Source organism: Cheilinus undulatus, linkage group 1 (assembly GCF_018320785.1).
Source record: "Cheilinus undulatus linkage group 1, ASM1832078v1, whole genome shotgun sequence".
Taxonomy (NCBI): domain Eukaryota; kingdom Metazoa; phylum Chordata; class Actinopteri; order Labriformes; family Labridae; genus Cheilinus; species Cheilinus undulatus.
This window is the reverse complement of record NC_054865.1, coordinates 36,247,650-36,265,386: the sequence shown is the minus strand read 5'-3', so window position 1 is coordinate 36,265,386 and position 17,737 is coordinate 36,247,650. Positions and strand designations below refer to the sequence as shown.

At 37.9% G+C, this 17,737-nt stretch overlaps 2 protein-coding genes across 3 annotated transcripts in view; both read right to left on the bottom strand.

Annotated features, from left to right (window-relative positions):
* The window catches only part of dennd5a (DENN/MADD domain containing 5A), a 46,217-nt gene extending 41,495 nt beyond the window's left edge, over positions 1-4,722 (bottom strand). For both annotated transcript variants that reach the window (XM_041811682.1, XM_041811759.1), the window contains exon 1: positions 4,497-4,722. In XM_041811682.1, coding sequence (XP_041667616.1) covers positions 4,497-4,596 — 100 coding nt within the window. In that variant the 5' untranslated portion in view covers positions 4,597-4,722. The remainder of the gene's footprint in view (positions 1-4,496) is intronic.
* Positions 4,723-7,924: 3,202 nt separating this feature from the next.
* tmem41b (transmembrane protein 41B) lies at positions 7,925-17,266 on the bottom strand. The gene is made up of 7 exons (XM_041792641.1): positions 17,058-17,266; positions 15,223-15,340; positions 14,255-14,383; positions 13,230-13,323; positions 12,172-12,276; positions 10,193-10,331; positions 7,925-10,114 (listed from the first exon to the last, which is right to left on the bottom strand). Exons 1-7 carry the CDS (start codon positions 17,152-17,154, stop codon positions 9,945-9,947), a joined length of 852 nt encoding a protein of 283 aa, XP_041648575.1. The 5' UTR covers positions 17,155-17,266; the 3' UTR covers positions 7,925-9,944.
* Between the last annotated feature and the right edge of the window lie 471 nt (positions 17,267-17,737).

The following is a 17,737-nucleotide window of genomic DNA, read 5'->3' as shown; positions in this document are numbered from 1 at the left end:
ATGGAATTTGTGTGATTTATGTTTTAAGTTACACCGGTTTCCTTTTATATCCTATGTTCGACTGGCACCTTATAAAGATATTTCTGCAAATCAATTGAGATACCCAAACAGCTTTTATTCTTCCACTGACTTTAAACATGTTTTTCCCCCTCAAAAGTAACAATAGCACCGTTTAGGCATCGGCACCATTGACTGTAAAAAGTATCAATTTAGCACCGGTATCAGATAATACCGAACCCTATTCATAACACCAATACCTGTCAATGGTCTGCAGTTTATTTGCATAGTTTCAGGCTTGGTTAATCAATTAACCTTAATAGTTTAATCAACAAAAAATGATTTTAAAAAGGGGATGAGATGGTATTTTTTACCAATCCATTATCATAGTTATTCAGTAATGTTCTCAAACTCAAGGTAACATCCCCAAATCTTTTTCCTAGTCATAAGTCAAAAACCCCCAACATTTCAGTTTTTGTCATATATGACAAACAAAACAGCAAATGCTCAAATCTGAACCTTAGAGTGCCTAAACCCAATGATTAATTTGACTGATAGCCACCAGTTGAGTATTTGACCAGCTGATTACTCAACCTCTTAACACAAGGACTTTCCAACAGACTGAAAGAGCATCTCCTCCTCTCATTATCATGTGTGAAATGGGCTGACTGATGGTTTTGTTTACCCAAATAGGAATCAAAGAGGTTGTCAGCATGTGCATTTCCTGTTCCTCTAGCCTCAAACAAAAGAAATCTGAAAATTCACTCTGTTACCACTAAAAAATGCCTCCTTGAAGTTATACCTGTAGCAGATGTTTAGCAGATATCATTGTTTGTAACCTTTTAGGTTGGAATTTCCACACCATTTCATTTCTTTTAACTCTGTGTCATTTAGGGCAAACCCCTAACCTCTTCTACAGTAAACAGCAACAAGATGCAGTAAGTAGAACGACAGCAGAGAGGTCTGACCACAGAGTCCTATTTTGAATTTTTGTTTACAACCACTTTCATGGCTACCGAGAGAGTCAGGGGGATTCTGAAGTAACCTTAACACAAAAAAGTAGTAATGCAGTAAATAGGTAATGTAGCTTATGGCATGTTTATGATGAATAAAAAAGGTTTTTAATGCAATTGAAGCTTTTGGAAATTAGATGTGCGACATAAAAAAAATGTTGCACTGACACAGTAAAAGGCGAAGCAGCAATAAAATTAATGGGACTTTTTATTACATAAAGTTGAACTGTAAATAATAAAAGCTTCTTTTACATTAACATGGGGGCTAAGATCCTCCACGTCAGAGATAAGTGACAGTGAGACACAGCTGACAATAAAGGTACTTAAATGTACTAAAGCACTTTAAAGATAATCATTTTTGCACCTTAAGTTTCCTTCTTTTTAATCTCTCCTATTCCATTTAAGTTTAAACTGCTATGGCTTATGCTGCTTTGCCTTCTCTCTTTATCGCATATTTTACATGATGTTTTCCAAAGTTTGAAAATAGGAAGTATTTGATATATATATATATTTTTAATATAACACAGTTGTGATTTTCTGCTTAAAAAGGCTGACATTATTTTCATATCTCCTAATCTCTTTAATATTTATAAAAAGCTAACAAAGTATGGAAGGCCTGATCAGACAGAAAAGGATGTATATGAAACGTGTAACCACATATACGCATGTGAACGTGCAGTATGTCTGATAAAGTAGGTCAGGGCTAGATCACTTCATATCCTTCAGCTTAAACATTTCTCAGAGGAAAAAAAAACATTCAACTTGTAAACAGGAATCTGATTTAAGGAACTTAAAAAAGGAAGTCACCCAGCTGAGCCAATGAAAATATGAGATTTTTTGGTGAAGTTTGCTTTAAGTAGAAAATAACTTTCTTTCAACTCTAAAAGCTTCTCACTAGCTGCTGAGTCATGATAAATCAGACAGAACTAGGACAAAATAGAGATAAAACAGCCTTCAGTGGAGTCCATCCAAATGAATAACTGTGTTTTGAACAGAGACTCCCTTTTCCACAAGACTGAAACAGTAAAATATACAGAGGACTGTTATCCAGAAGTTTAACTAGTACAGGAGCACTGACCTGGTCAACAAGAGCCTTCTTATGAAGAGAGGCTCACAGTCTGACTAGCTTATGTTAGCTGGTTTGTGCTCGGTTTTCTAAGACTTCAACAGTCAACATTAAATTTAATGTAGTTCTTTACAATCTAACATATTTGACTATAGAGTCAGACATAAGCACCATTTGAAGTTAAACTATGCTCTGCCTGTTTGGTTTCACATTCAGGGTTTTCCCCAACTTGTTAGTCAGCAGATTAGTTGCTGTGTGAAACTGACATTACCTGAGATATCTCTTCACTTTAAAGAAAACTTCAACCAAACTTTCCCCGTATCTTCCACCCATGGTTTCAAAAGCTGATAAAAGTTCTTCAGAAATTCCTCAAAAGTGTTATTTCAAAGCTCTGCTATTACACCACTATACACAACAGCAGCATCATATCCCAACACATCCTCATGCAGTGATGTCCCATCTTGCAGGCAGCATTGCGTATACACAGATCCATTTTTGCTTCTCTTCATTCCTCTCCTGCCAGCTAGGCAGCAGAACAATTTCACTTTTTACACAGATGGCAGGTCTATGACGCAAGGATATGAATAGTTTTTTCACACCTGAACCTCTTCAGAAAATCTGATCCATTTCATTCAAAAAAGCCTACAAAAACACCAGGTAAAGGCATAAAGCCTGCATGATATAAGAAAACTCTACAATGCTCTGTAACTACCAATAAAGCAGTGCCATACATAGCATGTTGTACTTAAACACACAATGAACCATTTACATCTTTGCTTCTGTTTTCTATTTTATACAGTTCCTGTGTCTTTTTGATGTTTTCTCACATTAATCCAATATGATTCCCACACATTTTGCAGAGCTCCAGAGACATGATGCTATCTAACCTCTCTGTCCCCACAGCACTGACACCAACTAACTGCAGGGTAGCTGATCTCTAGCAGGGGCGTCATCTGATTGGTCCACAGAGGCGAATGCATGGCCTATGTATTCAGAGCTTCATAATGAAGGTCAAATGTTTACATGCTGACTGCATGTGCATTGCTTTTATTCCTTGTACATCCCAATTTAAATCGTCCTTTACTAAGTATTATATATGCAAAGCTAGATTGTGATGGGGATAAGTAAAGAATTTAACAAGCAACTTTTGACTAATATTTATAAGTGAACAATAATTTCCCAAATACTGTTTTCACAAGGCGGAGTGATACATTTACAACAGCCAAGCACACAATACAAGAGGTTAAATTTACTCTTTCAGTGTCAAACCAAAAAAATAAAAGAAAAACATTTTGAACAACTACTTAAAGGGTGTCTTTCATAAGATCTATTATTAATCAATCAGAAATGTAGATAACGGTGTAGCCTATCACATGCTTTCTCACAGCTGTCCTCACTACCCTACCGCCTTCATACAAAGACTGCTTCTTCTCAGCTGTTTAAGTCTACATCTGTGTTAGGACTAAGCTTGTACAGTTGAATCCAGTGTTTTTCAGCTTCCCAGAATGCTTTGTGTCTTCTGTCCTTTGTCATATTAAATGTACATTTAAAAATATGAACAAGGGATATATATTATGATAGAAAAGCAGCCACTGCTGGCTTTTAGAGCAGAATATTCCCACGCTTCATGCTTAGTGTCCATACTCACCAGGGACCCTCGGGCCACATTTCACATGCAAGTACATATGCAAACCCTCTTCAAAACACATGCTCTAAGAAGGTACAATCACTAATTCAGGTGTTTCATTGCCTATTGTCCTCTCTCACTGGACATCTATCTATGTAATTGATATGAAGATAAGGGTGTGCCCTTTAAAGAGGTTACGTGAAGAGGCTGGATGCATGTGGATCCCCGGGGGATACTGAGGATGTGCTAGGGTCCATGAAGGGACATGGTAGCTCCAGGTTAATCCGCCCATGTGTGTCGCTACCTTGAGACCTACATACCCAGTCTCGTCTGAATAACAGCGGTGACAGCTAAGAAGCTCTGTCACAGTAGTAATAACATTATATTACCATCAACTGACACCAATGCCTGATTTAGTTTTGTTCACATTATATATTAACGACAGCGCGATGACAACGTCAACCCTTTCTGAAAAACAGGCTGTACAAACAGGAGGGAATTTAAATCCATGTCAGTGCGTTAAAGGGACACAACAAGGCAGTAATCCTCTCTCCTCTCCCCGAGCATTAAAGATACACACAAACAGGCTGAGAGGAGATGAGCTAGGCCTAACCTTATGTCCGTTCTGTATTTATCTTTCTTTACTACACTGTAGGTAAATGACAGAAAAACGGCATGTAGTTTTATATACAATAAAAAGCTATACAAAACCGTATGTTTTAACACCCCGTCCCTCCCTGCTTGTTTGTCACAGCATCAGTCCGACATTTACCACGACGGCTAATGTGCTTACCGGACAGTTCGTCGGGTTCCAGCCCGCTTTCGGTGTCGAGTCCGCAGATCACAAAATAATCTGCGAACCGGCAGGACCCGGAGCTGAAGCCGGTGGTCATTTTGAGACTGGCCCGGTGGTACCCTTATCCCTTCAACAGGGAGCATATTAAAGGAACTCGGAGGAGTGATGTCTCTCTGCCATTTCGGATGCTACGTTAACTGCGAAGCTCGAAAGTCTTCCCCGATACAGAGCCTACCTGCTAGCAGCAACGGCCATGACACATCCGGGTGAGACCCTTCACAATAAAACCAGCCGCCAAACTTCACGGCAACTGGAGACTGCAATTTACATTTGCGCCACACAGCGAATTAACTTTAGTATTCTTCATGATCGAAACTGCAGTCATTCTGTTTCTTCCTCTAGATGTTTTGAAAAACACAAATGAAAAGAACCAGACATGGAAGTTATCAAAATAGAGTGCAAATAATAAAAATAAAATAAGTTACGTTTGTATGAAATGTTATTACATAATAAATATAACTATGAATCTAATTTTAACTGAATAAAAAAAAAAGAGTGGACCAAATTAAAATGGACAGTGGACTACCATACCATTTTTTAACCTAATTTTATTCATTCATTCATTCAGACTGTATTTAATCTCGAGATGTCGCTGAAAGCGTGTTCTCTTATAAATGCATAAATGAGATGACAATAACAGTCTTTTGTAAGTTATTTATTCTAAGTGAAGGACATTATGCACATACACAAGCTGTATCTTTTTTGTCGAGCATATCTTTTATATTTTGAAAATGTCTACATTTACTTCCGATTGTATTCTAGTTGTCTCTAGCTTTATAAATAGCCATACAAATCAGAGTGTTGCAGTCGAAATGCATTCTGGTCCGTCCACAGCTGTAATCATCTGCCTTAAGTACATGAAGTAAACAGGGGTGATATTGTGTTGTGAATTGACCTGAACAATATTATCAAAACAATAATAACAATAATAACCTCAGTGGCAAAAATGCAATCATTGTTCTGAAATATTAGTGCTGTTGGCATGCATTTTTGTAATTTCATGTTTATTGACTGTAAAATAAATGACATAGTAAAGGATCCAAATTTCATAAGCTTTATTACATAGAGAAATGTAAACCAGAACGTTTCTGTTTAATGTTATTCAAGTGTGTTTGTATATCATTACTGGAATAAACAGTTATAAAAAAGAACCTGCACAAGTCATAACCACCCTTTTACGGATCAATAATCCAACTGGATCGATGACCTCACACACAAGGTTTAACAATCATTTCATCATCCAATAGCTAAATGAGATGAATAACACCATATAAGGATTATATCACACCAATCAATAAATCATTCCATCGTGTGTTTTATTAAGGCTTTCCTAACATATGTAAGAGAAGAATTTTTACTATGTTCAAGTCTATACTAATGCATTTTCCTTTTTTTGTTAATGAAACAAAGCATTATTACTTTAACTTAATCAAATGTTTCATTTTAATACTGATATAAATAACTATCTCCCTTGATTGACACATTTATATTTGTATTATAACATATTACACAATCATTCATACAACAACTGGTTCAATAAATGGACAAATGCCTTGTTATCAAAACAAAATGCTTCTTAACAGGTATGTTGCAACATCACCACCTGGTGGCACTTGTCCCATGGTGAAGCCTTTATACTCCCGTCTTTTTAGAAAAACTGGATAGTGCCAATAAAATATATTCAACCTCTTGGATCTATCACCCTTTTAATGATTTTATAAATCAATCATGGTCAATATATTGTGACTTTTTGAGGAAAAAGAATCACAGAAAAGTATTAATGTCAAAGCGAAAACATGTATATATAAAGTAATGTCAATTAAACAAAGATATTTAATGTAGAATAAGTGATTGCATTGATATTCTCCCCCTTTAAAGTGACTGACCTAATTCAACAGAAGTTTGACTAATTGGTGCTAGTAGTCTCACAATTAGTGAAATGGGGATCATTTGAGTGCAGTGACTATGTCACCAGTAATTATAGTATAAAGGCACCTGCATCTGGAAGGATTTGTTTCACACATCCAGGATTCGCCAGTGAAAAACAAGGAAACGGGCGTATCCATCTGCTTTGCAAGGTTAATAAGCCAGGGGATGGAAACAAAAAAAAAAAAAATCAAGGCACTGAGGATGCTCCAGAAGTCAGTTAAATCCATCATTAAGAAATGGAAGGAATGTGGCACATGTGTAAATTAGACTAGAACAGGCCGTCCTCACAAACTGAGTGACCACCCAAGAAGGAGATTAATGAGAGAGAGATAATTATGACGAGTCTGAAGGAGTTACAAGATTCAGCAGCTGAGATGGGAGAGACTCTGCTAAAACAACTTTTACTGGGTTCTTTGCCAGTCAAGGCTTTATGGGAGAGTGGAAAAGAGAAAGCCACTGTTAAAGAAAACTCATTCAATTTTGAGTAGAGATCACCAAGAGGCACGTGGGAGTCTCCATGGTCAAGTGGAAGAAAGTTCTTTGTTCTGATGAGACAAAAATGGTGCTTTTTGGCCATCAGTCAAGATGTTGTTTGGCCAACACCAAACACTACACATCACCATAAACACACCATCCCCACCGTGAAGCACAGTGGTGGCAGCATCATGCTGTGGGGATGCTTCTCGACTGCCTGCCCTGGAAGGCTTGTGAAGGTAGAGGATAAAATATAGGAAAATCTCAGAGACAATATTATTAATTCTGCAAGAGCACTGTGGCTTGGGAGAAGATTTATTTTCCAGCAAGACAATGAACCGAAGCATAAAGGGACAGCCAATAAGAAATGGTTTAAGGACAACAACATGAATGTTCTGGAGTAGCCGAGTCAAAGCCCAGACCTCAATCCAGTAGAGAATTTGTGGCTGGACTTGAAAGGGATGTTCAAGTCCTTGTGCAACCTGACAGAGTCTAAGCAGTTTTGCAAAAATAAAAAAAAAAAAAAAAAGACATATCCACAAAGAGTGCTGTGACTGGATTGCAGCCAAAGGTGCATCTACTAAATACTGACTTGAAAGGGGAGAATATTTATGCAGTCACTTATTTTACATTTCATGTGTTTTATTTAATTGACATTACTTTGTAGAAATCTGATTGACTTTGGTATTAAATCAATTATTTGAAATTTGTAGGTCATAAAAGCCAAATTATATTTATCACAACTGACTTATGAAATCAGTAAAAGAGGAAAACCTCTAAGGGGGTAAATACTTTTATAAACACTGTGATACAGTGTACATGTACATTTACTAAAATCCGGTTGTGGTTTAACAAATGCTTTAATGTCAGCCTCAACTCTTAAAGCTCTAATGATGATATTTCCCTGCTGCATTTTGAAAACATGCTCTCTACAAAGAGAAATCACAAAATTCAGCCAAGTATATGTTCAAGAAAATTTTAATGATTAAATAAATATTTCAAAAATGATTAGGTAGAACAGAAACTTCTGTAAACATTTTACACTAAGCATTACTGCTCAGTACAAAAGAGTATTTCTCAGTGAAATGTTTACAGCAAGTTAAACAAAAATCATCTTTATGGGGTAATATAAAAAACAGTGTTTATATTTAAATATTGGTATATGATCAGTGTGAGTTTAAGTATAGTTTTAGGATTAAATATGTCAAGTTTTAATGTGAATAATGAGTAAAATCTTTAATACCTTGGGAGACTTCGCATTATGAAGAGCTTCCAAGAAGTAAATCTAGCTTTTAAATACATATCAAAGAAATAAACTTTTGAATTAAGAGAAGATGCATTTCTATTTCCAAGATGACAATTAACGAATGCACCTTAAGGGCTTTAATAACAGCCCAGCAGTACACTGAAATAAAGTTATTTCCTGCATTAAAAACACAACAGCAGAAAACACTCTGACATTAGCATCCTCATACAGCACGTACTCATATTTTGATGGTTGTGTCACTGTTTAAAGTCAGGAATTGAGATGTTAATAGTAATAAAGAACAGTGTCATTCTGCTGGATAGTAAGACATAAAAGTACAAACAGAAATTATTAAAATGCACTAAATCAACTGCCGAATTATTGTGCAATTCTAAGACAAAAAAATCTGTCAGTCAAATAAGTTAATCAAATACACAGGAACTGCATCAAGGTCTCTGGTGACAATTCAGGAGGGTATTAAGCAGCAGCAGCTGGTAAGTTAGCTTGGTACACAGGCAAAATAAATTAAAAGGGAAAAAAACAATAAGCTTTCATAGCACAGGACTACTGTAGCCATTCAAAACAACAGAAAGAGTAGAGAATGACCCATAAAATCAGGCATCTTCATACATTTCTTCTGGTGAAGACTAGAAGCAATAAAAAGCAAGGTAAGGCTTAGGCAGCTGTCCATTTGCAGTCTTACTGAGGATCCTGTTTAATCATTCATGGTAAGGATAACAACTCCAGTTCTTAACTTAATCAACAGACGCACATAGTCTGAAAACATATCACGAAGAGCATAAAGATAAACATACAAATACTTCTGAATGCATTTCACTCACAATATTTTCTCAAGTTCATGAACCAAAGTTGTGCTGTTTGGCTTCCCTGTGTTGCATGCATCTTACCAAACACCAATCTCTTATAAGCTACGCTCCCTTCTTGATTACAAATACCATCATGTACAGTTCAGTAACCTGCAGTTTGGAGCTTCGTGCATATTGCATCAATTAAGTCTGTTTTCTACAAGTTACAGTGGTAAAGACAGAGCTTCTTTAGACTAACAATACAAACATGGACAGATGAAAATAAATAAAAAGCTTGTATGGCAGTGAATCCAGGCACATCTCGAGGTATAACTCCCCTACATGTCAACACAATGAAGCAATTACTAAGACTGGTAATTTCTTTCCTTTCTCACTCTTAGTGTTTACTGAGGCAACAGATATCAACACTTCTCAATACTTAAACTCTGTGACAGTTATTGCTGTGCTGGTACCCTTCATTAGTTGAAATTTGTCACAAGCATGTTAAAAATATCTAAAAAGGGAGCTGACCTTGAAGGTGCTACATACAAGATCTCATCATGATCTTTTAAAATGAACACCTTCCAAGTAGCACCTTCAATTTTCTAGGAAGATTCACACAAAATGCGTTGAATAAAAACAAAAGCAAAAAAGTCTGTTATTTACAACATGTGCCTAACTGGCAGAACCAACAAAAGAGCAAAATAATAGTTCACAGAAAAACTTGTGCAAGCAGCGGCCAGTTTATACGGTACTTCACATCAGGAACAACCCACCACTGCATGCGGTTTTGTGGTCGATGAGTGCGTTCTGTGCCAGCAGTCAGACTCAGAGCTGAAGCAACTTGAGTGACTGCTGCACGTTCCTGAGCTGACGGAGAGGGGGGCGTTGGGATCAGCGAGCAGATGAGGTGCTGAGGTGCTGAGAGATCTACTCTAGCTTCTTCTGCAAATTTTTCTGGAAGCAGACAGGCAAGATGGATAGCACGGCCAAGATGCCGAGTACAGCCAGAGAGTTCCAGGACACAGCCTCACCGGCTGTGGTCAGTTTATACAGTTGTGTGCCCGCATTGATGGCTACGAAAGACGGCGGTGCCACTCCTGCAAACCAGCCAAAACAAGTAAGTCAAAGACATCAAGTTGCACCAAAATAAAACACAGGAAAAGGGAGAGTCTTACCAAGAAAGGTACCAATGAAGAAAACCCCCAAAGGCAGGTTGATGACTGGTGAGGTAATGTTGATGAACCAGTTGGGAAGAAACGGGGTTATCCTCAGGAAAATGATGTAATTAATTAAATGATCTCTATGTTTGTCAACCTGCCAGAGGAAAATCATAGGCAGAAGCTTTGATAAGTCAATGGCTCTGAATTACCAGTTTATTAGTAGCACAGGGACAAAATATCACAAACTTAGCTTAAACATTGGTAGTGCAAAATAGAAGAAATGGCCCTACATTTTTTCTTTAAGTAATTTCTTAACTTGGATAACAGTGTAAAAAATTCATCAGTATTAGTAAATCCACTGCCAACTTTAGACTGCAGAATGGCCCTGCACCTTGATTATAATGTAGCTCAATTTTTCTGCATGTCCAAAACAAAGATTTTGAGAAATATGAATTACTAAACTTAAAACAAAAAGTAAGGCAATTTGTGTTTGGTACATTATTTCTTTGTTGTAACAATGCTTATTGGTAAAAAATCTTATACCGTTGGAAAGCCTGTTTATTGCCCGTTTAAATGATGCCACATTTGTAAGGATCATGCATTTGTGGGATGAGCAGCAGAGCTGAGTATGTGGGTTGCGCCCACCAAAAATGTGCCAAATCTTCTCTGCCAATGCCAAACAGTTTATTTTGCTGTTGCTATTGACTCTTTTTTTGAGCTTCTGGTACCCCCAGGTGCTGCCAATCAGGCACCTGATTGGCAGCATCTGTGAGCATGGGCCCTGTTTCAGTGGTCAGTAGATGTCTGCTTCAAGAATCGGCATGCCACGTTTGACTGATCTGGATAGGGCCCGTCGGTTGGGCAACTTCAAGCCGGTGTTCCAAAAAACCAAGTTGCGGCATTGTTTGGAGTGAACCCCAGTACCATCTCCAAACTGAAGGCCAAGTTCCATATAACGGGGAATGTAAGAGACAGGCCGCGAAGTGGGCGTCCCAAGAAGACAACACCTCAAAAATACTGTTTTTTCACCCTGTCAGCAAGAACTCTATCCTCCAAGATGACAACACTCGCCCCCCGACAAAGCGCCCCATCAGAGACTACCTCCAGAATTTGGGAGTGGAGAGGATGGAATGGCCTGCCAGCAGTCCTGACCTTAACCCCATTGAACACGTGTGGGATCAGCTTGGGTGTGCCAGAGTGACCAACACTACCACATTGGCTGACTTGCGACAAATGCTGGTTGAAGAATGGGATGCCATCCCACAGCAGTGTGTGACCAGGCTGATGACCAGCATGAGGAGGAGCAGCCAGGCTGTTGTGGCTGTGTATGGTTCTTCCACATACTACTGAGGCTCATGTTTGTTAAATGAATAACATGTTAAATTGTCAATATGTCTTGTTTCTTCAAACTTCAATAATCCAATCCATCAAATACCAAACAAGAGTCAATGGCAGAATCAGCTGTTTGGCATTGGCAGAGAAGATTTGGCACATTTTGTATGGGTGCAACCCACATACTCAGCTCTGCTGCTCATCCCACAAATGCATGATCCTTACAAATATGGTATCATTTAAACGGGTAATAAACAGGCCTTCCAACGGTATAAGATTTATTACCAAGAAGCATTGTTACAACAGAGAAATAATGTACCAAACACAAATTGCCTTACTTTTTGTTTTAAGTTTATATCATACAACCCCTACTTCTTAGTATGATTAAAAATGGCACCTGAAGCAGCAATAACATCATTTTTGCAGTGGGGGAAGTGACAAACCTGTGGATGTTTTGCCCTGGGCTTAATAACATTGATGTCACTTGGCCCTTTGAATAAACTTATTGAGAAACCATGCCCTAAAACTTAAGGTACAACATTCATACAGTAAAACTGAAGAAGACATTTCACTGCAGAGCTATTTTTGTAGAGCATCTAGTTGTGCATCTTTGTGAGGAAAGTAAAAATGTAAACTATGGAAAAAACTTCTACTGCTTTTACCTGCTGGGACCATTTCTGTGCTCGCTCTGAGAGGTATTTGTAGACCACAGGCCTGCCCACCAGGTATGACAGCATGTAGCAAAAGGAAGCACCCAGTCCAGAGCACTACCAACAGAAAAAAGAAACATGATGACTGCCTGACTGATGCATTTCATAAGGGGGAAAAAAATAACACTTTATATCAGAGCTGGATTATGTACACACCAGTTGCTTCTGTAAATCCTCAAAACATACTCTGTCATCTGTCATGTAGTCACACTCTTAAACAGCAATTGTTGTACAGCCCCCTTCCCCAGCCCAATGGGAATTTCCTGTCTTGTTGCATGCATATTTTTTTCATTGCACTGACTCTGAGAGACAGTGCTTCTTCCAAACTATGTGCGTCATATTACAACACGATCCATGCTCAGGCCCAGTTGGGTTTGGAGCAACGTGAGTGTAGGCCAGCAGGGACTTGATGGGTTGGGGGGGTCCAGCGAGAGGGCACCTTAACTTTGCAGACAATAACTATGTGTTAGAACACAGCACTATCCTATTGTCATCGTAAAACAGAAAACTTTTTGGGTTTGTTCCCTTGAAATTTTAATTTCACGGGAACAAAACCAGAACAGAGGGAAAAAACAACCAGGAGGTAAAACATCTGACTATGATGAAATGGAGCCCCATCCATGTCATGTTGCATGCAAGATATATACTGCACCCTGGTCTGCATTTAATGAGGAATTCCTCCTTCATTGCTCTTCCTCAGGTTTTCCTTTTATTCCTGAGTTATTTATGCGTTTTCTTCCTCTGACTGTGAGTCTAGTGATGAAGGTCATATGATATACAGTACATATTCACACAGCTGTCCGTCCCAGTGCCTACCTTCTAGATGAAAATTTCTGTACTTCACTGACATTTTATAAGAGATAAATGTTTAAAGTGGTATGCTTGACATTTGCTGAAGAAATTATGTGCGTCTAAATCCTTATGTACCCAAGCCTGTCAGGTGGAAACCATTTCCACACACAGTTTCAAACTAAAAAGTACAACATTTATTTTCAAACACCTTTACTCACCAAGCAGACCAAAAATAGAGCCAACGGGAAAGGGTAAAGATATCCAGACAAGATGCTGAGGAAGATGGAGCCTGGGATAGCGAATGTCTGGAGGCTGATGATAGTGTCAAGGTAGATGACGTAAACATTTATGCAGTTTCAATTAAAATTAGAAACTTTGCACCATTATCTCTCTAGGCATCCTCGCCTGCAGGTCTTTCTGTAGATTTGTTTTATTTGACCCTGTCAGTGTAAAAGGATAAAAATGTTCAACTTTCAAGCTAGTTCTGCACATAAAGTTTTTTCCTTTTCGAAGACATAGTACAAAGATACTACAAAGAACTAATAAGAAAATATCTTTCAACCAAAATTTGATGGCATTTAAGTTTGTCGAAAGAATCAAGTAGGGATACTCACAGGGTTTGCCTTATAACAAAGGTATAACAAAACCCAAGAAATTCAGATAAATTTTCTGATTGTTCTAGGCTAGAAGTGGGAAGTGGGTAAAGTCTAGGGGGATATCAAGAACACTGACCACATATAACTTAATTTTGCATTGAAATACTTAATGTGCTTGGACATATATGCAATAAAAGAAATGTCATCTCATCAACAACGCCCACTAGCTTGCTGTGAATCCGTGTCTCTATTTACAATCACTTACCCCTTTTGGACTTACTTGGTCACTGTATAGACTTTGCACACTTGAATTTGCTAGGAGGCGAAAGTACATTTAATGTCCATTCCAGTAGGAAATATGCAGTCCAGATAAGTTAGGGATCTTGATGCATGTGCACAAGGGTCACAGCAGATTCAGAGCATACATTCCTGACACTTGGCTAAAGAGACTAAATGTATTTCTAGCTAATTGTGAACTGTCAAACCACTAAGATGCTCTCAGAGGAGTTGGTAAATACTGGCATCATATATGCACTGAATTTTGCCTTTGTACAGGCCTACAATTCCACAAAGACAATTTAAAAACACTCTCCTTGGAAAGTAATGTTGTGATAAAATTTTTTTTTCAATGATCGCTCAAAGGATACAAAACATATGTTGCAAAGTAGGCCACCAACACTTGGGTGTAGTATGTCTCTTTGTATTTTGACAGCACTGTTCCCAATGCTTTGGCATCATCCATATCTTTAGGGATCTTGATTTTTTCCATTTCATCACTGAAATCAAAAAGAAATTTCATTGATTTCTGATTATTGTCATCACAATTAAACCATTTTACATTTAAAATAAGACCCTGTGATTGCTTTTTGCAGCCTTGCCTGAACATCAATACACTGACAATGGCATGGATCATTCAAGGACACTGAGTATTCATCGTTATTTTTGTCTACTCTCATTCAGTCACAACATTTCTTAAGTTCAGTTAAAAGAGGTTTATATCTGCTTTCTTTTTCCTGTTTGGTTGCCTTGATACTGTTGCATTCATTTACCAACCAGTACAGGAACCTCAGCCAAACTAAAGCGTTTCATGTGACTTACGGATTTGCGGAGTCACCACTTCTCTATTGTTAGGTGTCAGTCTGATCTGATGCCATTTTCTTATTAAGCCAATCTGCACAGGCTTCAACCAGAAGAGCCTTTGCCTCTACTGCCTTTACCCACAACATTACACTGATTCACCACTGCACTGGTGCTTAGCTTATTTTACATTACATTTTAACATTTAGGTTAGAAATAATTTACTATTTTACAGAGAAGACATTCAAAACAAAGTCTGACCTTTCTGTATGTAGTAAACTGCATAAACATTTCTTTCAAATGTGTGCACTTATCACTCTTAAAGAATACCAAAGTTTCATAATAGTACTTCCTTGTAATATGGGCAAACATCCACAAACAAGATTAAAAGTTTGACTTCAAACATCATGAAATGGGACTACTTTAAGAATTTTAAAAAGGAACCAATGTCGTAATTTGTCCAACAAAGAAATTTTAGTTTGATAGATTAAGATTAACCTTATCCCCAGTAATATAATAATTCATAAAGTAAACTTACTCAGGAAGCTCTGGAAAGTTCCTGTAGACCAGGTACATGACTGAGGCAGAGCAGGAGAAGATAGCCACCAGTATCATAAAGGACATGCGTGCCGAGCCCCCCGCTGCATGCTGAGCCTCTGTGAGGAGAAATAACGATACAAAAATTACTAAAAAACATGACATACTAAACAACATACTAAAAAGGCAAGATACAAAAGAGCTGAGAAAACTTTTTGACTTGAGTTTTGTGGCACTGATTTAATCCCTTTTAGGAAACTGAATCCATCCTTCAAACCCTTGGAACAGATTTTTTTTCTGAGACAAACTTCTACTTTAGTCTTGTTTTTTTTTTTTTTTTTGTACTTATTTCCAGGGATGATTTTAGTTTGAAATAAATACAGCTTAGCTTATGAACATTTGAGTGGTCAAATAAAAGGAATTAAAAGGTTTTTTGTGTTTGTTTGATTCCTTTAAAACTTTACTAAACCTTAGTCAGTTTGACAGGAATGTCAGCCAAAGCAGTTCAATACTTGCATCACTCATTTATATCTGTCAAGGTTTCAGTTCACACACACACACACACACATTTACTTTGCTTGAGGGGTTCCTATTCATAACACTTTGTACCTTTATTCGACAATATTTTCAGAGACACATGCATTTATTTGACAGCTACTTCACAAAATAAGGTAAGGTAATGTGAGGTAGGGTAATGTAAGGTAACTACACCTGTAGGCAGAGGTTTACAACGAGTATGACAGCCGGCTTTTACACACACACAAAACACACACAACCAACAGCACATCACGAGGCAAAACATGGTCAGTTAAAGCAAGATGAAACAGGAAAATGCCACCAAACATAAAAATATGGCAGATAAAAATGAGATAGTGTGTTATCAGTACAAACAAGATGAAGAGGAAAAGATAAAACCCAACAAGATGAATAAACAGTCAATCAATTGTTCTGAATTTGTTCCTTCATAATTGTAGCTGTATTCCAATGACCTGTTGATCCCAACCTTTTTCCTTAGAGCACCCCACCCCCCCAGGACCAACACTAGAAAAATGGTGCAAGATTAGCATCTATAATTGTTTTCAGTTGTAAAATCCCAATAAAATAGGCCCATACACATTTGTCACCAACAAAAGACTCTTTATGAGCCCCCCACTTAGTTAAGCGTTTCACATTGTTTAAATCAATATATGCAAACGTAATTTTGACAGCCTCAGAGCAGACAAAGCCTCGTGACCCTCTGATATCTCTGGTGTCCGCGGACCCCAGGTTGGGGACCACTGATCTAATTGATGGCTATAAATAAGGTGCTCATATACAAGTGATTAGGAATGCAAATGTGGCACAACGTTTTCATATAACTAACAATAACTTTACTCGAAAATATAATGATTTCACATATTAACTGATAACCTTCAATAATCTGTAATAATAAAAAAAGTGTGTTGATCAGTGCCAGCTACTGCTCTCCGGGTCTTTGTTGGTAAAATAGCCAAATATTAAAGCCTAACTTTAAACAATATGGTAATTAAAGCAGGTTCTAATGTTGTGGACAGAGTATACAAGACTTCAAAAAAATAACACCGTCATTTTAAGTGCTACCTTTAGCGTTGTCGTTGCAGACGAGCTATCATAATTACAGCCGGCTAATTTTTGCTAACTGCTAAGCCGTGTAACAACAACAAGCTTCCGGCTAACATTAGCTCCTGTTGTGCTTTCCGGACTTACCTGAAAAGCAATGACGCTGCCATGTTGTTATATTACTTAATCTATCTTTATCTTCCAACCAAGTCTTAGCTCTCCTCTACATTCAGGTTAGCCACCACAGCCAGGACTTACCTTTCAGTACTTGTGAGTCGCTAGCATTAGCCTTAATTTCCTCCTGGGCTGAGGACAGACCGTCGGTCTCCCGTCCTTCTCTCCGCTTTTTGGCCATTTTTAAAGAAATGTTCGGTCCGCTCTGTGAACTTCAAGAGGTGTATGTTAGCAACAGCGGTCGGCAGCGGTTGTGACACCGGTATGATGACAGCCTGCTTCTGACACGTTACACAGACTGACCTTTTACCTTTACATTCAATAACCAAACCCTGGACGATCATCAACAGCGCCCCCCAGCAGAGCACGCGCTCTCCCTGGAAACAGCTGGGTCATTACTGTTTACTGTTGCTACAAGTCTTAAATTAAATCTTAATTAGAGAACTAAAAAAATCTAATGATTAGATATTTGAAAATATTTTTCTCGCATTGATATTGTGTACAACACATTGACATGCTCAGGAATTTAGCAGAACATAGACCTATGTGATTTTTGTTATGGCGGTGGGGGATTTAAATAATTTAAGAAAGACTGCATTTCTGGTAGGTTAAATAGAAATATTAACAACACAATCAGAAAAGGCATGATTCTGTTGATTGACTAAGAACAGACTGTCCACTTGCTAGTTAATGTAGGTTGGCGTCAGAGTGCAGTTATTCAGCATACATTCTTGAATAGCACTTTCCACTCCTGAGATTGATTA